Source organism: Gopherus evgoodei, chromosome 5, assembly GCF_007399415.2.
Source record: "Gopherus evgoodei ecotype Sinaloan lineage chromosome 5, rGopEvg1_v1.p, whole genome shotgun sequence".
In the NCBI taxonomy this organism is placed as follows: Eukaryota; Metazoa; Chordata; order Testudines; family Testudinidae; genus Gopherus; species Gopherus evgoodei.
In genome coordinates, this window is record NC_044326.1 from 144,689,944 (window position 1) to 144,713,068 (window position 23,125).

At 51.0% G+C, this 23,125-nt stretch overlaps 1 protein-coding gene across 1 annotated transcript in view; it reads right to left on the minus strand.

Annotated features, from left to right (window-relative positions):
• Positions 1-18,328: 18,328 nt before the first annotated feature.
• The window catches only part of LOC115652948 (butyrophilin subfamily 1 member A1-like), a 58,627-nt gene continuing 53,830 nt past the window's right edge, over positions 18,329-23,125 (minus strand). The window contains exon 8 of the mRNA XM_030565597.1: positions 18,329-19,615. Within this exon, the coding sequence (XP_030421457.1) occupies positions 19,071-19,615 (545 nt within the window). The 3' untranslated portion in view covers positions 18,329-19,070. The remainder of the gene's footprint in view (positions 19,616-23,125) is intronic.

The following is a 23,125-nucleotide window of genomic DNA, read 5'->3' on the forward strand; positions in this document are numbered from 1 at the left end:
GGTGCAGGAGGGGTCGGGCTCTGGGAGGGAGTTTGGATGCAGGAAGGATCGGGTTCTGGGAGGGAGTTTAGGTGCGGGAGGGGTCGGGCTCTGGGAGGGAGTTTAGGTGCGGGAGGGGTCGGGCTCTGGGAGGGAGTTTAGGTGCGGGAGGGGTCGGGCTCTGGGAGGGAGTTTGGATGCAGGAAGGATCGGGCTCTGGGAGGGAGTTTGGGTGCGGGAAGGAGGAGGGGTCGGGCTCTGTGAAGGAGTTTGGATGCAGGAGGGGTCGGGCTCTGGGAGTGATTTTGGGTGCAGGAAGGAGGTGGGGGTCGGGCTCTGGGAGGGAGTCTGGATGCACGAGGGCTCGGGCTCTGGGAGGGAGTTTAGGTGCGGGAGGGGTCGGGCTCTGGGAGGGAGTTTGGGTGCGGGAAGGAGGAGGGGTTGGGCTCTGGGAAGGAGTTTGGGTGCAGGAGTGGGGAGGGGTTGGGCTCTGTGAAGGAGTTTGGGTGCAGGAAGGAGGAGGGGGTCGGGCTCTGGGAGGGAGTTTGGGTGCAGGAAAGAGGAGGGGTCGGGCTCTGGGAGGGAGTTTGGATGCAGGAGGGGTTGGGCTCTGGGAGGGAGTTTGGGTGCAGGAAGGAGGAGGGGGTCGGGCTCTGGGAGGGAGTTTGGGTGCAGGAGTGGGGAGAGATTGGGCTCTGAGAGGGAGTTTGGATGCAAGAGGGGTCGGGCTCTGGGAGGGAGTTTAGGTGCGGGAGGGGTCGGGCTCTGGGAGGGAGTTTGGATGCAGGAGGGATCGGGCTCTGGGAGGGAGTTTAGGTGCAGGAGGGGTCGGGCTCTGGGAGGGAGTTTGGATGCAGGAGGGGTCGGGCTCTGGGAGGGATTTTGGGTGCAGGAAGGAGGTGGGGGTCGGGCTCTGGGAGGGAGTCTGGATGCACGAGGGCTCTGGCTCTGGGAGGGAGTTTAGGTGCGGGAGGGGTCGGGCTCTGGGAGGGAGTTTGGATGCAGGAGGGATCGGGCTCTGGGAGGGAGTTTAGGTGCAGGAGGGGTCGGGCTCTGGGAGGGAGTTTGGATGCAGGAGGGCTCGGGCTCTGGGAGGGAGTTTGGGTGCGGGAAGGAGGAGGGGTTGGGCTCTGGGAGGGAGTTTGGGTGCGGGAAGGAGGAGGGGTCGGGCTCTGGGAGGGAGTTTAGGTGCGGGATGCTGGCTTTGGGCTGGGGCAGGGGTTTGGGGTGCACGAGGGGGTCGGGGTCGGCACTTACCTCAGGCAGCACACCAGTCTAGTGGTGGCTCTAGGTTTGTGCTTGTGGGGGGGCAACAGGCACCACTGCCCACCCTGCAGGCACCACCCCCACAGCTCCCATTGGCCACAGTTCCCGGCCAATGGGAGCTATGGAGTCTGTGCTTGGGGTGAGGGCAGTGCGTGGAGACACCCCCCTCAGGGCGGCAGGGATGTGCAGGGCCACCAGCTGCTTCCGGGAGTAGCGCGCAGAGGAAACCTGCCTGAGCCCTGCTGCATGCAGGTGGCGGCAATGGCATCTGGGGGCCCTGAGCCCTTTTACATCGCCCGGGGCCCTTACCAATTGCCCCCTTTGTCCCCCCCTCTCCCCAGTGACCCTGCAGGTTAATAACAACAAGCACCTACCACAGGGATTGGCAACCTTTGGCACACGGCCCTGTCATAGTATAATTCCCAAATCTGAACCTTAGCGTCCAAAATATGGGTACTAGCATGAATTTTCCTAAGCTTAATTACCAGCTTAGATCTAATAGGCTGCCACCAATCAGGACTTAGGTAGAGCGCCTGATAGACTCTGGTTTCCCCAAACCCTTCCCTGGGGACCCCCAAGACCCAGATTCCCTGAGTCTCACAACAAAGAGGAATGAACCATTTCCCTTCCCCCCTCCTTTCTTCCTCCCAGCTCTTTCTCGCCCTGGGTACACTAGGAGATCACCGTGATTCAACTCCTTGAATCACCTCTTCCTCCTCCCTTCTTCCCCAGAGAGGGATACAGAGATAAACGCAGAGAGCAGGTTTTTCTTCCCTCCTCCCTTTCCCTTCTCCCACCAATTCCCTGGTGAGTGCAGACTCCCTTCCCTGGAGTTTTACAAAAGATAACCAAAAAAATCAATTAGATTCTAAAAAAGAGGAAAACTTTAATAAAAGAAGAAAAAACATAAAACTTGTCTTTGTAATCAAGATGGTAAATATACAGGGTTTTTATAGCTTATAGACAATAGAAAGAAAGCTTTCTCCAGCAGAAATACAATTTAGAATACTTTCACCCAAATACACAGTAAAACTCTACCAGCCAGATACACAGTTGCAAATACAGAAAAACAATTAAAAAGACTAAACTGTCTTTCTACTTTTGTACTTACAAAATTGGAACAGAAGATTAGAGAGCCTGTAGGTATGTGTGGTCACTCTCAGAGCCTAGAGAGAACAAAGCAAAACCCCAAACCCACAAACAAAGGCTTCCCTCCACCTAGATTTGAAAGTATCTTGTTTCCTGACTGGTCCTCTGGTCAGGTGTTTGGGTCCCTGTTTGTTAACGCTTTACAGGTAAAAGAGACATTAACCCTTAACTATCTGTTTATGACAGGGGCCCTTACAAATTGCCCCCTTTGCCCCCACCTCCCCCACCTCAGTGACCCTGCAGGTTAATAACAACAAGCACCTACCACAGGGATCAGCAACTTTTGGCACACGGCCCAGCAGGGAAAGCCGCTGGCTGGCCCAGACAATTTTCTTACCTGCAGCGTCCACAGGTTCGGCCGACTGCAGCTCCCACTGGCCGCGGTTCGCAACACCTGCTCACTTTTTAACATGGGCATTGTTTGGGGGCAAGGAGCCATGTGACCCCCCAAACTGAATCCTGCTTGTAGCACTTTCCCCAGTTAATGCCAGGTGACTTTCCCCCTTTTTAGTAAAAGTTTCTTCCCTACACTGTGCTTGTGAGAGGGGAAGTATTGCCTCTTAGAGGCATCCAGTGGGTGGTGTGTAATTGTCCCAAGTTACTGGGTGGGAGTAGAGCCAGTTATGGGTTGTATTGTTGTATTATTCAAAAGGAACCCTTAGAAATTGAACTCAGACCTTGCTGCTATGGATTGCAAGTGGCAGAAGGGTTACATACACAACAAACCTGTTCAGACTGACAGTGGTTATTTTTGCTCCAAACAAGTCTAATCCCAATGGTATTTGGCATGGACCTGTGCTGTCTGGATCCCTTTTGTGTGTGGACTCAGGGTGTCCAGGGTCCACACAGGACTTAGCACAGTGACCTCCTCTAGTGCAGACCAGTATCTGATTTTAATCCCTCATGGAGCAATACAGGAATTCAGAATCCCAGTGAGAAATCTCTTCTCCCTGCTGGGTCTGGGACCTTTATCAAGGTGTCTCCCTCCTAACAGCTGCACTTCATCACTGCTCAGTGCTGCTGTGGAGGCAGCATGACCTAGTGGTTAGGGCACTGGTCTGGACCTTGGGAGACTTGGGTGCTATTCCCATCTTTGCCACTGATCTGCTGAGTGACCCTGGGCAAGTCTGTGCCTCTGTTTTCCCTTCCACCCTTTGTCTTGTTTACTAAGACTGTAACCTGCCCAGAGCAGGGATTGTCCCCTGCTGTGTTTTGTGCAGGGCCTAGTACAATCATGGTCAGATCTCATTTGGGGTCTGTTGGGGTTATTGAGATGGAAATAGTAACAATAAACACTGTGGTGCAAATCAGCAACAATAACAGCTTGTAGCTTGCTAGTCTCCACTCTGAAGGTGACACTATCACATAGACTGGTCTGCAACTCGTGCGCTTTATACCTCAGGGGTCATTTAGCTACTTCTGTAGAAAGTTCTCTTATGTCACCAGTGGGAGCTGGGTTTGAAGAGGATTCAGCTTCTCAGACAAAAATTCTCTCACATCAGACATCTTTAAATTCTTGGGGGGGGGCCTTTCTTGCCACACTCCCATATCATTCACTTTTTAAAGCACCTGTCATACAATGAAGGCTTTACAGAGCTGAGTAATGCAGTTACACTGGGTTCCCTGCAACCATGGGCCCTCTTGCTCAATGGACCCCAAGTGGGAAATGATTTGGAAAAGAATTCAGCTTCTCAGAGAAAGGTTTCCCACAGCAGATATCTTTCAAGTCTTCATGCTGCATAATTGACTTTTTTATAGCCAGCTTCATGCAATGGAGGGTTGATAGATCTCAGCGATGCAGTTACACCAATACCTGTGATAGGCAACTTGCTATGGAGTTAATCTGTAATTAAAATCCAAAGTTATTACTCTGATTAATAATGTATTAAGTTATCCAAAATCTAAAGTCATTCAACTTAACAGCAATTCCTTACCTTGTACTCCAAGCAGTCTCCTCTGTGGGAACCACAGTATGAGCCCTGTGAGTCCCTGACAGACCCTAGTTTTTTTGCCGCCCCAAGCACGGCAGGTAGGCTGCCTTCAGTGGCTTGCCTGCCGGAGATCCCCGGTCCCGCGACTTCAGCGTACCCACCGCCGAATTGCTGCTGAATCCGCGGGACCGGCGGACCTCCCGCAGGTATGCTGCTGAAGGCTGCCTGACTGCCGCCCTCACAGGGACCACCAGGTGGCCCCCCGCGGCTTGCCGCCTCAGGCATGCGCTTGGAGCACTGGTCCTGGAGCCGCCGCTGCTGACAGATAGCAAACTAAACAAATAGAAGTTTGAACCTCTTCACAGAACAGTTTCAGAGGCTTCCAGTGTTCCTCACACACCCTCTCCTCTCCTGCTCCATTCAGTGCCTCGAAACTCAGCTGTTTGGCTGTTTCAACTTCTATCATTAGTTGCCTATTTGGTCAGATGTTACCTACTTCCACAGTCTCTCCTTACTTGGGGTAGGAGGCGTCTGTATCAGATCCCTCCCAGCACCAACTGGTGCAAGCTTGGCTGAGATTGTGCCCACACTGCAGAGTGATGGGTTCCATGAAATACTCCACACAGCTTGGACAAGTAGCTTCATGCTGGAGACTTGCCACAGGGTTCTGGACCGTGAAACAGAGTAGGGTTCACTTAAATTCACCCAACCTGCAAAACAACTGGGTGTTTCCTTTCTGGCTCCGACTCTGCTGTTTGCTCAGGGTCAAGCACCAAAGAATGACACTGGCGCATACACATGGAGAGAGAGAAGCTCAGGATTGAAAGCTAGCTAATAATCACAGACTTCAGAGGTTCAAGGGACAATTGTGCAGCCATTTAACCTGAGTAGTACACAAACACTGAGTCAAACATGGTCCTGAGCAAAAAAATCAGAGTTTGTGTAAAGGGTCGTAGTGTTACAATCTACCTCTCTCAAAGGGCTATTTTTAATTTTGGGAAAATGCAAACTGAGTACAGCAGAAAATTCAGCAGGTGCTCAAACTATGTTTGAAAAGAAAGTACTAATGCTTGTTTGGAGGAAAGGAGGAGTTTGTCGCTATTCATCTTTATACAGTGCAAGCTCTTTGGGACAGGGTCTTCAGTATATGTAAACTGCCCTTCAGATTTATGTATTGTGTATTTTCTTGGGATGGTGAGCTGGGTCCACTGTCTTCTTCCTGGCCGCCACACACAGAGCCCCCATCTTGGGAGAGGTGAATGAGGACTCTAGAGCAATAGTTCTTAGAGAGAACACCCATTGGCATGCATGGGGTAGTTCCCTCCTCTCAGAGCTATTAGCTCAGGCTCTCTGCAGACTCAGGCATATGGCACTGTATCTGTTATGATTGGGTCACATTTTAAAACTTTTCAATCACAAGGGCTGGCAAGTTATGTTTTGACTGGTGATGAAACCAGAGGTCTGTTCTAATCAGGCAACTCCAGATATTGGTACCTAGGGAACAGTCCACAGTACCTGTGCTTAAACCCACACCTGTATGTACGTTCCATGCAGCTGAGCAAGGGCTGCTGTGTTCACAATGAATGTGAACACCTGGCTGGCAGTGCCTGGGCTGTCGGGTGTGGTGTGCACAGCTCATTTCTTCCACTCCCGGCCTGGCAGCAGCTTGGACACATCTTGCTTCAATCCTGCATGTGAGGAAAATGCCTCACACAGAGCTCCAGTGCCCACAGCTCCTTAATGAACAGTGCAGGGTTGACAGGCTGCGACAGCATCAGTGGCCAGGGCTCCCTGCACCTTCCCAGAAGAAGGAGCCTGCAGGGGAGAGATTGCAGGTGGAGCCAGTGATCAAGGGAGAAGCTCCAGAAAAGTGGGAGATTCTGTGGCTCTGAGACACTCAGTCTGAAAAAGGAAGGATTGAATTAACACAGATCCTCAGTGCTTCCTACCTTGTATTTCTTCAGCCTCCTCCATGAGAAGCACCAACAGATTTGTGCTCAGGGGATCTCTCAAAAACCTCACACATGGCTTCCCCATCCTCCTCACAGAACAGATCCAGGGCTCTGCTGGTTTGAAATCCATCTTTTTAATTTTTCCCACTATATTTGCTATTTGATAGTTATTCCGGAGAGCTCCTTTCCAGTTCTGGGCTCTGCAACTGGGGCAGCACACAGGGTCATAGTCCCCCTCTGCCTATGTCTCACAGTACTGAGTGATGCAGCCTTGGCAGAAGTTGTGCCCACACTGTAGGGTCACTGGGTCTGTCAGATATTGCAGACAGATGGGGCATTTAGTTTCCTCTTGGATTTCCCGTACAGGAATCACTGAGGCCATGGCTGCTAGGATCTCTGGTCTTCTCTTCTCTCTGCATCAGAAATGGTTTTGCTGACAATGGGAGGTGTCTGTCCCACCTCATAGCAGCTGCATAGGTGCAGAATGAAGTGAAGAGAAAGGAGAGGCTGGGAGGTGGAGCAGGAGAAAGATAAGAAAACAAGGACGCAGGAATTACATAGGCAAGGAACAGGAGCAGGGGGGTGTAAAGAAGCAGAAAGTGAATGAAAGGCAAAGGGGGGAAAGGAAACAAACAAACAAGAACACAAAAGTTTAAACTCTGGGTCTGTCTACACAGTCCAGGCAGGGGTCGGAGTGGATTGTACTCCAGTGCCTGGCCCATCCCACCCTCTTGCTGCCACAGGAATGTGCTCGTTCCAGCAGAGTCAGCGTGTGCACATCTACCCAAACTGAGAATCACACCTCCCAGGTGCTGCGTAGATGTGTCCTCAATCAAACTAGGATTTTCTTAATTCACAGTGGGGGCACCCACAGCCACACACAGAGTTGCACTGACACAATAGGTGGGAACTAAACCCCACTGAGTGATGTCAGTGACAATGTGTGTGCAGAGGAGCCTTGGCTGGGCTGTGTCTTGTGGAACATCCAGGCACCCGCCTGCGACCAGCCAGGCTACAGGGGCTCCCTGGGTTAAGGCCAGAGGCAGCTGGTCTGTGCTAGTGACACAGCAGGAAAACAGCAGCAACTAATCAAGAGCAACCCTTGAGCTGAAGGGTGAAATTACGGCAAATCCTCAAAGCTTTATGACTTTGCCGTCTAAGGGATTGTCACAGAGACCTCGGGCGATGCTCTGGAACTGCTCCCCACCAAGCCAGTCAGGACTTTGGGGAGCCTCCTCTCCCTTGGAGCAGACTTGTTCAGGGCAAGAAGCTCACACGGCTTCACCTCCTGGGTCTCTCCTTGGAGCATTCAGCATACGTCCCTCCATGCACTTCCCACAGCGAGTCTGCCCAGGCGGGGTCCTGGGGAAGCCACATGGTCCTGCAACCCCACTTCACAGTCTGACGTGATTCTCAGCCAGCCAGTAAAATAGAGGTTTATTTGATGACAGGAACACAGTCTAAAACAGAGTTTGCAGGTACAGAGAACCGGACCCCTCTGCTGGGTCCATTTTGGGGGGCAGTGATCCAGACACCCACGTATGCACTTCACTCCTCATCCCCAGCCATCTCCAGACTGAAAATCCCCTCCAGCTCCTCCTTCTCTGTTCAGTTCCTTTCCCAGGCCAGGAGGTCACCTGACCTCTTTGTCTCCAACATCTTCTGTTGGCACCTTTGCAGAAGAGGAGCCCAGGTCAACAGTTGCTAGGAGATAGAGTGTCCGGCATTTATGTACACTGGCTCTTTGCTCTACAGCAATCACACACCCTTATTCCACCACCCAGATACTTAAGAACTGCCTAGGGGACACTGAGGCACCAACACAGTATTCAGAGAAAACATTAAGAACATTCCCAGGTCGTCACAAGGATACAGCCCAGCCCATTCACAATGCCGGCTGAGAGCTGGAAAGAAGATTTTCAGTTTAAACTTTGTAAAACTCCCCACACAGCAGGGAAAGTAACAATCTTACCAGCTCCCCTCCCCCTTCCTGTCATTTTTTCTCCGTGGGCCAAGACTGAGATCATCATAACTGTATGGACTGGATTTGCTGGGGCGAAATACAAGCTAGGGATCCTCATTTTGGTTTTGTCTGACTGTGGGGAGAGGTGTGTCAGCTCAGAGATAGGGAACAATAAGGACTTTTCAGCACAGAAAGCTGAATATGCTGAAGTCCACAGTTATGAGCAATCTACTCCTCTGCATAGGTTTCTTGCTGCTAAAACGCCCTGCAAAGGTTCCCTTCCAGTGCATTTGCCACCACAGGTCTAGGTTCTCACTTGGGTTGTAGCATTTCTCTTTGACCTGAGCACTTAGCCAGTGTTCAGGGCCTTGCTAGGTTCTTCCATTGGGAGGAGAAATTGATTATAGGAGAGTAACAGGGTCAGCACGCCCCTCTCATGAGTGTCCTGTATGCTTGGGTGTGTCTGTGTTCTTTCAGTAAGTAGTCCCTACCCTGGTATGGGGCTGTATCTCCAGGCTTCCTCCCTGGAGACACTATCTTCCTGTGGCCCTCTCCAGACTCAGTCCCTACGCAGTCCCCACAGCCTCCCCCAATCCCTGCTAGCAAACTGTCTTTGGCATAGTCCTAGCAGCCAGCAGCCTCTAGCTCTCTGGTCCCTGCTAACAGACTCTTTGGTCCTGCTGCTCTTCTGACCAGGCACACAGTCCTTTCCTCTACAGCTCCACACAGCAACTAATTACTACTGTAGTCTGCAGCTCCTTTTATATGGCTTTCCTGGCCCCTTACTGGCCAGTCTAGCAGCCCCTGTGATTGGTTGCTTCCTCACATCTACACTTGGCTGCTTGGAGGACCTCTCCACTGCCCCTTTCCTGGGATGGGTGTGGCAGAACCCTGAGGGCCTAGTACACCCACTGCATGGAGTCAGGTAATTCTTTGGTGCAATTGTTCCTATTTACAAACAATGTCCATACATTCCTGTGTCCTGAAAATATTAGAAACAAACAGCAGCCATCTTACTCAGAAATAGGGTTGCCAACTTTCTTGGCCAGAAGGACTGGACACCATTTGTGGCAATGGCATCCGGTCTAGAAATTTGGCAACCCTACCCAGAAATCCAAGTCTACCTTTCCAAGGAATTCAGTGCCTGAAGCAAGCTCTGTCTTTCCATGATCTGACTGCTTCTCTTGGCCTTCTTTATAATATAGAGATATACACCTATCTCATAAAACTGGACGGGACCTTCAAGAGTCAGGCAGTCCAGTCCCTGCCTTCACAATAGGACCAAGTACCTTACCTGACAGGTTATTTTTGCCCCTGCTTCCTAAATGGCTCCTTTAATGATGAAACTCACAGCCCTGGGTTTAGCAGCCCAATACTCAAACCGCTGACCTATCCCTATCCCTCCTCACCACTGCCTCACACACACTAAGTTACCTGCCAATCCCTTAGACCCTGTGTTTTCACCTAGCTCCGGGATTACCCCTCTTAGGCCTGGTCTACACTTGAAATTATAATCAACCTTAGTTACAGCACCCTGGGCTGTGAAAAATTGTGTTTCCTGAGTGCCACAGCTAGATCGATCTAACCCCAGTGTAGACAATGGAATTCTGCCATGACCTGGCTATCTGCCTCCCAGAAAGAGGGATTAACTACAGTGATGGAAAAACCACTTCTGTCAGTGTAGGAAGCATCTACAGTACAGCACTTCAGTGACAGAGTTGAACCTATGCTGCTGTAGTGGCTGTAATGTAGGCATACCCTTATTCTTCCTGAGGCCTACACCTAAAACTTGGGTTGACTTAGCTACCTCACACAGAGCTGTGAAATATTTCATGAGGTTGATCTAACCCAGGAATCTCAAACTCAAATCACCGTGAGGGTCACCTGAGAACTAGTACAATGATACGAAAGTATAGTCAAAAATGAAAAAAATGAAGAGTAATATAGTATGCTATTAAAAGTCAATGTATTAACTTTTTAAAAACTGTAATGTGAAGAGGGGTTTTAATAAAATATAAACTCTTGTAACCATTTCTTATGTGATCAGAGGGAAGCTTGGCTACTATGGGGGCCACAGGAAATAACTTCACGGGCCGTGTTTGAGACCCCTGATCTAACCCCTGATGCAGACACAGCTAGGTCAATGGAAGAATTCTTCTGTTAACGGAGCTACTGCCGCCCCCAGAGGTGGATTAACTTGCACTGATGGAAAAGCTTGAGTCCATTTCAATGAGGACAGCCAGGCCTGTAGAACCAGGCACGTGGGGGCGTCACTCAGAGGCTGTTCTTCTTCTGCACTCTGCCTCTTCCCCGAGCAGCATGGGCAGCAGGCAGACAAGGGTTATGCACAGCACAGCTGGCCCTCGTCTTGTTGTCAGATCAGGGCTCGGCCCACAGTTTGAAAACCTCTGTTAGATCCAGCAGTGATGAGTAGGGTAGTCATGTGCCACCGTCTCCACTATCAACAATCACACATCACCCCTGTCTGCACTGCCTTGCTGATTAATCAATTATTTTTGTTCACACAATGTATTCCACAGTGCACGAACAATGCCGTAATACATTGCATAAGCATCAGTGTAAAAAATCTCACTGCTTTGCAACAGCAAATCAGAAGTGACATCCGTTTTGACTGCGACATGTTTGGCAGGTGGAAGTGGAATATATTTTTACAGTGTGTGAGCAAGCTATATTGAAAATGAGTAAGTTTTTAATACAACCTTATACTAGTCCTGCTAGTTGTGCTGAAGCCATGGACAATGCAGTCAAACGAAGAACAGAAAGTTTGATGAAAGTTATATTGATTTTGGTTTTATGGAATTCAGTGATTGACAACCGCGATGCATCACATGCTTACAAATCCTATCAAATGAAGCAATGAAGCCTGCAAAGTTGAAATGACACATCGCAACAAAGCACCTAGAGTATAAAGATAACTGCAGAGACTTTTTTCAGTGAAAGAAAGAAGAATCTAATTAACAGAATACTCAAATGACAAACATGATGTTGGTTCTGTAAAAGGCGCTGAAAGCATCTTTCTTAACAGTGCGTTTGTGATGCTCACAGAATGGTCAACTTGGGTATGACCTATAACTCAACAAGACACATTGAAATGTAACCAAGACAATTTACTTGTATGTGTATTTCAAAGAGATGTCCTAGACCAGCAATCAGCCCATTTATTTGTAGTAATAGAAATCACGGGTAGATGCTAAGTGTATTTGTCTGTGTTTACCAGTATCTTGTTAGACTTTTCACAATGTGATCTAATTAGCTTGTAGATGCCAATTCTGTTCCTGTCTCATAATGCTGTGTTCTATGGATTCAGAGGTCAAAAGGGCATATTATTATTTAGATGGGACTCGTGGTACAGTAATATAATTATCCTAATTTCTCCTTAAAACTTGTAATTCCACACAGTAAACCACATGTGAACTGTCTTGACAGTTCGACCAGCTACTTGCCTTATGTGACTGAACACAACTAGTTCATCTATGAGATAGAAAATTAGCTTCAAAGCAACAATCCGTACTGCCTATTCTTCTTTGGGAGAAGATGCTGCTGTGATAATTGCTGTCAATAAGTTTATCAATTTGCTAGAAGACTATAAAGAAAATGTCCCAGGGCTTGATCCTTTTTTATCTCAGGTCTGCTTAAACTTTGGCAGGGAAGGTTTAAACCACAAGACTATGGTCTCCAGGTTTACTCTGGATTTACCCTGGAATTCTCATGGAAGAATTTGATCAAACTCTACCTCTGGACTGACTGTTGGACTAAAACCTTTCAAATTGATTCCAGAAAGACTTTTACAAATCAGCAGCATTGCCATCTCTGCTATGAAACTGGGACCTAAAGAGTTTTCACATATCTGTATGTATCCTGATCTCTTAGCGACTGCAACTCTCTTCCTTTTTTCCTTTTATTATTAAAACCTTTTGTTTTAGTCACTAAAGGATTGACATCTGCGTGATTATTGGGTAAGATCTGGAACACATATTGACTTGGGGATCAGTGTCTGGTCCTCTGGGACTGGTGAATCTCACATATGGTGAATCAGGTTTTCAGTAACCTCTCATTATATACAATTGTCTGTATAGATTGGGGTCAAGGGCTGGAATGCTTAACTAGGATTGTATTTAACTTTTGATAACCAGGGTATTACAGAGACAATTTTGTTACTGACTTGGTGATTCTAATTATAGAATAAACCACCAGTCTGGGAGATAGTCTGCCCTATTCCTCGCAGTCTACCCTGAGTATAGCATCTTCAGCGTGGCCCATTCAGGCACCAGGTCACAATCTCTATAACCCTCCCAGAGGTGAAAGTAACTGAAAGGACTTATAGGTACACCGGAGTCCTGAGTGACCTCAACTGGAAGAGGCGTGGCCTCAACTGGAAGAGGCGTGGCCTCAACCAGAAAGAGGTGGGGCCTTTAAAGATTTAAAGGCCCTGGGGCCTCAGCCAGAGCCCCAGGGCCTTTAAATCACCTTGGAGCTACCAGCTGCAGAGGTGGCTGGGAGCCCCAGGGCTCCGGCCACCACAGAGCTCCAGGCCCTTTAAAGCGCCGCCCAAGCTACGCTGCTGGAGCTCCGGTGGGGATTTAAAGGGCCAGAAGCTCCGGCTGCTGTGGGGAGCCCCGGGCCCTTTAAATCTGAGGTAGACGGCAAACTTGAACAGCTTAACGGGACAAAATTGGAGGGCCCAGACAATCTTCATCCGAGAATATTAAAGGAACTGGCGCATGAAATTGCAAGCCCATTAGCGAGAATTTTTAATGAATCAGTAAACTCGGGGGTTGTACCGTACGACTGGAGAATTGGTAACGTAGTTCCTATCTTTAAGAAAGGGAGAAAGAGTGATCCAAGTAACTATAGGCCTGTTAGTTTGACATCTGTAGTATTTAAGGTCTTGGAAAAAATTTTGAAGGAGAAAGTAGTTAAGGACATTGAGGTCAATGGTAATTGGGACAAAGTACAACATGGCTTTAGTAAAGGTAGATCGTGCCAAACCAACCTGATCTCCTTCTTTGAGAAGGTGACTGACTATTTAGACAAAGGAAATGTGGTAGACCTAATTTACCTCGATTTCAGTATGGTATTTGACATGGTTCCACATGCGGAATTATTAGTCAAATTGGAAAAGATGGGGATCAATATGAGAATTGAAAGATGGATAAGGAACTTGTTAAAGGGAGACTACAACGGGTCGTACTGAAGGGTGAACTGTCAGGCTGGAAGGAGGTTACTAGTGGAGTTCCCCAGGGATCGGTTTTGGGACCAATCTTATTTAACCTTTTTATTACTGACCTTGGCACAAAAAGCAGGAATGTGCTAATAAAGTTCGCAGATGACACGAAGCTGGGAGGTATTGCTAACACGGAGAAGGACCAGGATATCATACAGGAAGATCTGGATGACCTTGTAAACTAGAGTAATAGTAATAGGATGAAATTTAATAGTGAAAAGTGCAAGGTCATGCACTTAGGGATTAATAATAAGAACTTTCGATATAGATTGGGGACGCATCCGTTGGAAGCAACAGAGGAGGAGAAGGACCTTGGAGTATTGGTAGATCACAGGATGACTATGAGCCGCCAATGTGATATGGCCATTAAAAAAGCTAATGCAGTTTTAGGATGCATCAGGCGAAGTATTTCCAGCAAAGATAAGGAGGTGTTAGTACCGTTATATAAGGCGCTGGTGAGACCCCACCTGGAATACTGTGTGCAGTTCTGGTCTCCCATGTTTAAGAAGGATGAAATCAAACTGGAACAGGTTCAGAGACAGGCTACTAGGATGATCCGAGGAATGGAAAACCTGTCATATGAAAGGAGACTCAAAGAGCTTGGCTTGTTTAGTCTAACCAAAAGAAGGCTGAGAGGGGATATGCTTGCTCTTTATAAATATATCAGAGGGATTAATATTAGGGAGGGAGAGGAATTATTTAAGCTTAGTACCAATGTAGATACAAGAACAAATGGGTATAAACTGGACACTAGGAAGTTTAGACTTGAAATTAAATGAAGGTTTCTAACCATTAGAGGAGTGAAGTTCTGGAACAGCCTTCCAAGGGGAGTAGTGGGGGCAAAAGACATATCTGGCTTTAAGATTAAGCTTGATAAGTTTATGGAAGGAATGGTATGATGGGAGAGCCTAATTCAGGCAACTGATCTTTGATTATCAGCAGATAAGTATGCCCAGTGGTTAGTGATGGGATGTGGATGGGATGGGATCTGAGTTACTGCAGAGAATTCTTTCCTGAGTGCTGGCTGGTGAGTCTTGACCACATGCTCACGGTTTAGCTGATCGCCATATTTGGGGTCGGGAAGGAATTTTCCTCTGGGGCAGATTGGCAGAGGCCCTGGAGTTTTTTCGCCTTCCCCTGCAGCGTGGGGCATGGGTCACTTGCTGGTGGATTCTCTGCAGCTTGAGGTCTTCAAACCACAATTTGAAGACTTCAATAACTCAAGCATAGGTTAGGGGTTTTTTATAGAAGTGGATGGGTAGGGTTCTGTGGCCTGCTTTGTGCAGGGGGTCGGACTAGATGATCACATTGGTCCCTTCTGACCCTAGAATCTATGAATCTATGAGTCTTTAAAGCGCTGCCCAAGCCCCACTGCAAGAGCTCCAGCAGTGATTTAAAGGCCCAGGGCTCCCCGCAGCGGCAGGAGAACTGGGCCCTTTACATTCCCACCCAAGCCCCGCTGCTGGAGCTCCGGTGGGGATTTAAAGGGCCTGGGGCTTCCCAAATCAGGAGAAAAATCCGCACCCGAGCCTGGCTGCTGGGCCCCAGTGGGGATTTAAAGGGCCAGAGGCTCCAGCCGCTGTGGGGAGCCCCAGGCCCTTTATGGCACTGCCCAAGCCCTGCTGCCAGAGCTTCAGCGGCTCTGCTCTGAAGGGCCTGGGGCTTCCCACAGCAGCTGGAGTTCTGGGCCTTTAAATCCCCACCCAAGCCCAGCTGCCAGAGCTCTGGCGGTGATTCAAAGGGCCCGGGGATCCCTGCAGTGGCTGGAGCCCTGGGCCCTTTAATTCACTGCCAGGAAAGCCGGTCCAGTCCGGCACAGCATACCAGCTCTTGCTGGTACTCTGTACTGGACCGTACCAGCTTACTTTCACCTCTGAACCCTCCCAGACCTGGGCCCTGCTCAGGAAGCTCACATTCTGCACAGACCCAAGACTGACCTATGTTTCAATGATCCCTGCTGGGACAGGAGGTGGTTTCAGGACTCCCTGGGAAGAGAGTTTTGAAGAGGGACAGGAAGGAGAAGGGAGGGTTGAGGCACTGAAGCAGGCTCCATGCAGAAGAGAAGAGTGTGGCAGTGGGGCTATGTGGCCGATTGGCACAAACTCATTGAGGAAGAAGGAGAAAAGTTCCTGGGCTCTTCCCATGAGCAGGTCCCATTCACGCAGCCTGAGCCCATCACTCACACAGCCCTGGGGCTGGGCTCTCAATCCCCATACTTTGGCCTGATCCTCCTTCCCCAGCTGTCCCCATTCCCCATCCCCTGCCCTCCATCACACTGGGATCAGGTTCCAGGCAGAGACAATAAGGACATGGGGTGGTGGGGAGCCTTGCGGCCATGGTGGAACAGACCTGTAGGAGACCTCCCAGGACAGTAAAAGCTGGGACATTCCCTGTCACTCATTGGACCTGTTACACTCACTCAGCTCCTGGAGCTGGCTTTTCTCTGGGATTCAGATAAAGCAGTTAAAGGTCTTGGGGGAACCTGGGAACCCACTGAACCCCCTCCCCCTGCTGCATGGAAACAGACTCCCACCCTGGCCAGGTAATGCTGGGTGGGGTCCTATCTTGGGCAGAAAAAGGTCTCTGTCACTCGGGTCACTGTGCCCTTGTCTACACTATGGGGCTAGGTCAAATTTAGCTGCGTTAGGTGGATTTAAAAATGACTGCATCCACACAACCAACCCTGTTCTGTTGACCTAAAGGGCTCTTAAAATTGACTTGTGTACTCCTCCCTGATGAGGGGAGTAGTGCTAAAATTGACTTTACTGGATTGAATTTGGGGTAGTGTAGATGCATATTGATATTGGCCTCTAGGAGCTATCAAAGAGTATCAGGAGGCCATCTAGTCTAACCCCCTGCTCAAAGCAGAACTAATCCTCATACAGTTTTTTGTCCCAGAACCCTAAAAGGGCCCCTTAAGGACTGAACTGACAACCCTCTGTTTAGTAGAGCAATGCTCAAACCACTGAGCTATCCTTCCCCCTCAACTGCTTCATTGTGATTGTTCTTGACAGTACCTTGAACTCTGATGCACTAGCCAGGCACACAGGAAAAGCCCTGGGAACATTTGAATTTCATTTCCTGTTTGGTCAGCGTGGTGAAATCAGCAGCACAGGTGACCGTGCAGTCCCCCCAGAATCGTAGTGTGGAGATTGTTTCTACACTTCCCCTATCATCTCCATCCCTGAGGTTATCGCAGATTAGAAGGTGAAAATAAGGCACTCATGATGACATGTTTTCTGAGTTCATGCAGTCCTCCCGCAATGATAGGGCACAACTTAATGCATGGAGGCATTCAGTGGCAGAGAACAGGAAAGAATTAAGTCAGTGTGAAGAGCGGAGGCAGGACGTGATGCTGAGGCTAATGGGGGAGCAAACGGACATGATGAAGGAGCTGCAGGAAAACCAACAAGAGCACAGACCCCTGCTGCAAACAATGTACAACTGCCTGCCCTCCTCCCCAAGTTCCATATTCTCCTCACCCAGATGCCCAAGAACGTGGGGGGAGGCTCCAGGCACCCAGCCACTCCACTCTAGAGGATGGCCCAAGCAACAGAAGGCTGTCATTTAAACAGTTTGATTTTTAGTGTGGCTACAATAAGCAATGTGGCCTTGTCCTTCCCTCCTCCCACACCCCACCCAGGCTATCTTGTCCATTATCTCATTTTTTAAAAAAATTAATAAAGAAAGAATGCATGGTTTTAAAACAATAGTTACTTTATTTTGAAGGGGGAGGGTGATTGGCTTACAGGGAATTAAAATCAACAAGGGGGTGGGTTTTCATCAAGGAGAAACACACACAACTGTCATACCAAAGCCTGGCTAGTTATGAAACTGGTTTTCAAAGCCTCTCTGATGCGCAGCGTGCCTTGCTATGCTCTTCTAATTGCCCTGGTGTCTGGCTGCTCAAAATCAGATGCCAGGTGATTTGCCTCAACCTCCCACCCCGCCATTAATGTCTCCCCCTTACTCTCACAGATATTATGGAGCACACAGCAAGGAGCAATAACAATGGGAATGTTGATTGCACTGAGGTCTGACTTAGTCAGCAAACAGCGCTAGTGAGTTTTTAAAAGTCTAAAGGCACGTTCTACCACCTTTCTGCACTTGCTCAGTCTATAGTTGAACTGCTCCTTACTACTGTCCAGGCTTCATGAACCATGGGAGCAAGGGGTAGGCTGGGGTCGGTGCAACCGCATGGTGCTGCCGGCTGGGAGAGCGGCCTGAGGCAGAAGCCTTCAGCTCGCATGATATTCCAGGCAGGACTGAATCTCCATGAGACGAAACTTAGAGAAGAGAATGATCTGGAGTCTCTGGCTCCCATTTGGCGCTCTAAGAGGAGAATAGACATGTCTGTCCAGGAGCCCCTGATAGACCTCACCGAGGTCTGCCAGGAGCCCCCAGGAGATGTACGACAGCTATCAGTCTTACTGCACCATCTGCCGTGAAGGCAAGGAGCTGCTGCTGTGTCCCAATGCAGTACCGCATCTGCCAGCAGCACCCAGGAGACATACATTGATGGTGAACTGAGCAGGCTCTATGCTTGCCATGGTATGTTCTCTGCATAGGTAACCCGGGAAAAAAGGCGCGAAACAATTGTCTGCCCATTGCTTTCATGGAAGAAGGGAGGGAGGGGGGCCTGATGACATGTACCCAAAACCACCCGCGACAATGTTTTCGCCCCATCAGGCATTAGGAGCTTAACCCAGAATTCCAATGGGCAGCAGAGACTGTGGGAACGGTGGGATAGCTACCCACAGTGCAACGCTCCGTAAGTCAATGCTAGCCACGGTAGTGAGGACGCACTCCGCCGACTTAATGTGCTTAGTGTGGACATACACAATCAACTGTATATAATCGGTTTCTAAAAATCAACTTCTGTAAAATTGACCTAATTTCGTAGTGTAGACATACCCCGTGTTTAATGGGGGGTGAATTCAATTCGATGGGCCTCAAGCACATGTTGAGGGGCTGTAGGGAATCAGGGGCTGAGCTGCCTAGTGCTCCCCCAGAGAAACACTGTCCAGTCAGGGGCAGCAACTTCATCCCCTAAGCCAACCAGCCCCCCTCCACCCCTTGCCTGTGTACTGATACATCCTCCTGTGTCAGCAGGGCTCTGTGCTGCAGCTGAATCAGGCCAGTGCCCTCCCCAGAGCCGTGGGACTCCCCTAACTGCTCATGGCTCTCTGCTGTCAGACTAGGCCAGGTAGGAGCATTTCTCTCACTGTTATTCACGCTCATTGTGCAAATAATTGTCTTTGAAATGCCTGCAGCATGAGACCCACATTTTCACCTTTATATGCCCAGGAACCTGCACCTCCCTCTGCCCCTGCATCCCCACTTCCAAGCAGCCTGACCTCACCTCACCCCACAGCTGTCTCTCCCCACCCCTTCTCTGCCTCTCTCCTCTTCCTGCAGCTCACAGGCCTGGTGCTGACAGCTGAGAGCTGAGAGGGGAGGGGGTAACAGGGGGCAGGCAGCTGATGCCTTTTACACCATCCCCATGGGAACAGGCCTGGGGGCTCATCAGTGGTGGGAAGGGACAGTCTCTGCTGCAGGTGTTACTGTGAGGGACAGAGATTCCCTCAGGCTTTCTCTGGGACTGGGCAGATTATCAGGGGATCTGCATTTTTACCCCCTTCATTGAGACAAGGACTGAAATAAGGGCGGAGCATCTCAGAGAAGGTGTCAGCGAAAGTGAAGAGATGGGACCTGTCAGTCACATTGTAAAAGGAGACCTCGCCCCCCTCATAGTCCAGGAAAATCCCCACCCGGCTGGGCCTGACTCTCACGGGAAGAGGAGTTAGGGGGGAAGTGCGGGCCCAGTATTTTTCTCCATCTCTCAAACACACCACAAAGTATCCATTCTCAGATGTGACATTAATACTCCCCTTCCTACTCACAGATTCCCTACAAACCCCCAGAGTCCACTCAGGCTTCTTTCCCACCTCCACCTCCCAGTAATGCCTCCCGCCCATGAACTCTTCAGCGCCCAGAACAATGACATAAGGTTCAAATCTCCCAGGGGTGTCAGGAAGATCCTGCCGTTCATCTCCATGTCTCACACTCTTCCGATCCTCAGACAGGATGAGGTTGGACTGAGCTGTGGCTGGATCCAGAGTCACATTCACTGGGGAGAGAGTCACAGAGTCAGTGCTGGGGCAGGGGCCGGTCACTGGGAGCAAAGGGAAATTAACCCTCTTTAATCCCTAATTATAAAATCACTCTCCTAGAGGGGGAAATTGAGGGAAAATATTAAATACCCCTTCCCCCCAAGAGGCAGTGAGACTTTCACACCAGACCTGTTTATTCCATGGGGAAGGAGACAGAGGAGTTGATTTAGTGCAAAATAAACACAAAATACCCTATCCCTGGGGTCTTATGGCGTCTGTCTCTCAAAGTTGCTTGGTATCTGAGCAGGACTCAAGTGTGAGGAAATAGATCGTATGCGCAGAAGCATGTACACTGATAGGCTGAAAGGTGCTAATCGCTGCAATCAGGGGTAAGGGCCCCATATTTTCCCTGACCACCACCTCGTTACTAACATATCTGTAGAAACCCTTCTTTTTACCCTTCACATCCCTTGCCAGCTGCAACTCCAGTTGTGCCTTGGCCTTCCTGATTACACCCCTGCATGCTCGAGCAATATTTTTATACTCCTCCCTAGTCATCTGTTCACGTTTCCACTTCTTGTAAGCTTCCTTTGGTATCCAGCTGCTGAGCATGGCCGAGAGTGAGACAGAGAGACAGCTGGCCCCAAGCACCTCACAGCCACTTGGCACTCAGATCTGGGAGACCAGGGGGTGTTGACAGCCACAAGGGGACAGGGACCTGATGGCAAACCTGTCCGGCAAGCAGGGGTGAAAGTAACTTAAAGGACTTGCCAGTACTCCGCAGTCCTGAGGAGGGGCGTGGTCTCCACCAGAAGAGGCGGGGCCTTTAAATCCCCAGGCATTTTAAATCAGGATTTAAAGGGCCCGGGGCTAGGGCTGTGGTAGCAGCAGCTGGGAGCCCCAAGCCCTTTAAATCACCCCCTGAGCTCCCAGCTGCAGAGGTGTCTGGGAGCCCTGGGGTTCAGGAGCGATTTAAAGGGGGTGATTTAAAGGGCCTGGGGCACTAGCTGCTGCTACTGCACCGGAGCCCCAGGCCCTTTAAATTGCAGGCAGAGCCCCAGGGCTCCAGCAGCAGGGTCCGGGGCTCTGGCTGCCACTACCCTCCAGAGCCCTTTAAATCGTCTCTGGAGCCCTGCTGCTGGAGCCCTGGGGTAGCGGCGGCAGGTCTCCGGTGGCTGTTTAAAGGGCCCGGGGTGGTAGAGGCAGCGGGAGCCCCGAACCCTTTCAATAGCCACCAGAGCCCTGCCACTGCTACCCCAGGGCTCCGGCGGGAAACGGGGGCTATTTAAAGGGCCAAGCCCTTTAAATTGTCCCCGGAGCCCTGGGGTAGTGGCAGTGGGGCTCCAACAGCGATTTAAAGGGCCTGGGGCAGTAGCGGCAGGAGGAGCCCTGGGCCCTTTAAATCGCCACCCAAGCCCCACTGCCGCTACCCCAGGGCTCTGGCAGCGGGGCTCTGGGCTCCAGCCCTTTAAATTGCTGCTTCAGGAAGCCGGTCCACCCCGGAATGGGGCACCAGCTCTTGCCAGCAGGAGTGGCAGGTTTGTAGAAATTTTGGTGGTGCCCAGAACCTGCCCCTGCCCAAACTCTGCCCCCCCAAACTCCACCCCCCCAGCTGCCCCAGGCTCTGGGAGGGAGTTTGGGTTGGGGAGGCAGTTTGGGATGCAGGCCCTGGGCTGGGGCAGGGGACTGGGGTGCAGGCTCTGCGAGGCAGTTTAGGGATGGGAGGGGGTGTGGAGGGAGGGGGTACAGGGGTGAGGGCTGTGGGGTGAGGCTGGGGATGGATTTGGGATGTGGCTGGGGATGACGAGTTTGGGGTATGGGAGGGGACTCAGGGCTGAGGCAGAGGGTTAGGGTGCATGGGGATGATGGCTCTGGCTGGGGCTAGAGATGAGGGGTTTGGGGTGTTGGAGAGAGGGTTGGGGTGCTTGGGGGTGAGGGCTCTGGCTGGGGGTGTGGGCTCTGGGGTGGAGCAGGGCTGGGGATGAGTTTGGGGTGCAGGCAGGCTGCCCTGGGACTGGAGCCAGAGAGGAGGACTCCCCCCAGCCCTCTCCCTGCTGACAGCAGCGAGATCTGGGGTAGGGACCTCCTTTCCCCCCCCGGCAGCACACTCATCCCCATCACTGTCACTGCACATGCTCTGAGGGCCCCTCTCAGGTCCAGGAATCCCCCTCGCCTCCCCTGTGGTGAGTGCCATGCTTGGGGGGGCTGCCATCACATGTGTGCCTCCTCCCCAGCTGCTGCCCCTCACTGTAGCCTCACTGGCAGGGCCAGTGCAACCATTTAGGTGACCTAGGAAGTCATCTAGGGCGCAAGGATTTGGTGGGTGGCAATTTCTTTGGCAGCGACCACGGCGGCCAGATCTTTGGCCACCCCGGTCGCCACTGGCATTTAGGTGGAGGGAGCTGGAGCAGGGGAGCGCGGGGAGGGCCACCTGCAGAAAGTAAGGGGGGCGGCACACAGGGGAACTCCCTGCCCCAGCTCACCCCTGCTCCACCTCCCCCGAAGCACGCCGTGGCTGCTTCACTTCTCCCACCTCCCAGGCTTGCAGCACCCAAGCTGATTGGCGCCACAAGCCTGTGAGGTGTGAGAAGTGAAGCAGCAACGGTGTGCTCGGGGAGGAGGCAGGGCAGGGGTGAGCTGAGGGGGGGAGTTCCCCTGTGTGCCACCTCCCCCTTACTTGCTGCAGGAGGTCCTCCCTGCACCCCTCTGCCCCAGCTCCCTCCACCTAAATGCCAGTGGCGACCGGGGTGGCAGAAGATCCGGCCGCTGCAGTCGTTGCTGAAGAAAATGGCGCCTCCCAAATCCCAGGCTTCTGGCGTCAATCAGCATAGGCACCGCAAGCCTGGGAGGTGGGAGAAGTGAAGTAGCCACAGTGTGCTCGGGGAGGAGGCGGAGCAGGGGCAGGGGGTGCCTCAAGGTGGAGGGTGGGGGGTGGGGAGCTGCCGCAGGGGGGCGCCTCAGGGCGGAGGGCGGGAGCTGCTGCGTGGGGGTGCCTCAGGGCGGGGGCTCGGAGACGGAGTTGGGCGCAAGGTGGAAGTTTCGCCTAAGGTGTGAAACATCCTTGCACCAGCCCTGCTCACTGGGGCTGCCCCTTGCCCAGTGTGGGGCAAGAGCAGTGACTGAAGATCGGGGGGCGGCTGTACTGGTGGAGGGTCCCACCACAAAATGAAAGGGTCTGAGAGGGAAGTGCAGCCTGCCCTGGCAGTAGTGGAGGGGGGCAATAGGACCCTGTGGTGGCAGTTAATGCAGGCAGGCAGCATGGAGCTTCAGGGGAGAGACTCATAGACTCATAGACTCTAGGACTGGAAGGGACCTCGAGAGGTCATCGAGTCCAGTCCCCTGCCCTCATGGCGGGACCAAATACTGTCTAGACCATCCCTAATAGACACTTATCTAACCTACTCTTAAATATCTCCAGAGATGGAGATTCCACAACTTCCCTAGGCAATCTATTCCAGTGTTTAACTACCCTGACAGTTAGGAACTTTTTCCTAATGTCCAACCTAAATCTCCCTTGCTGCAGTTTA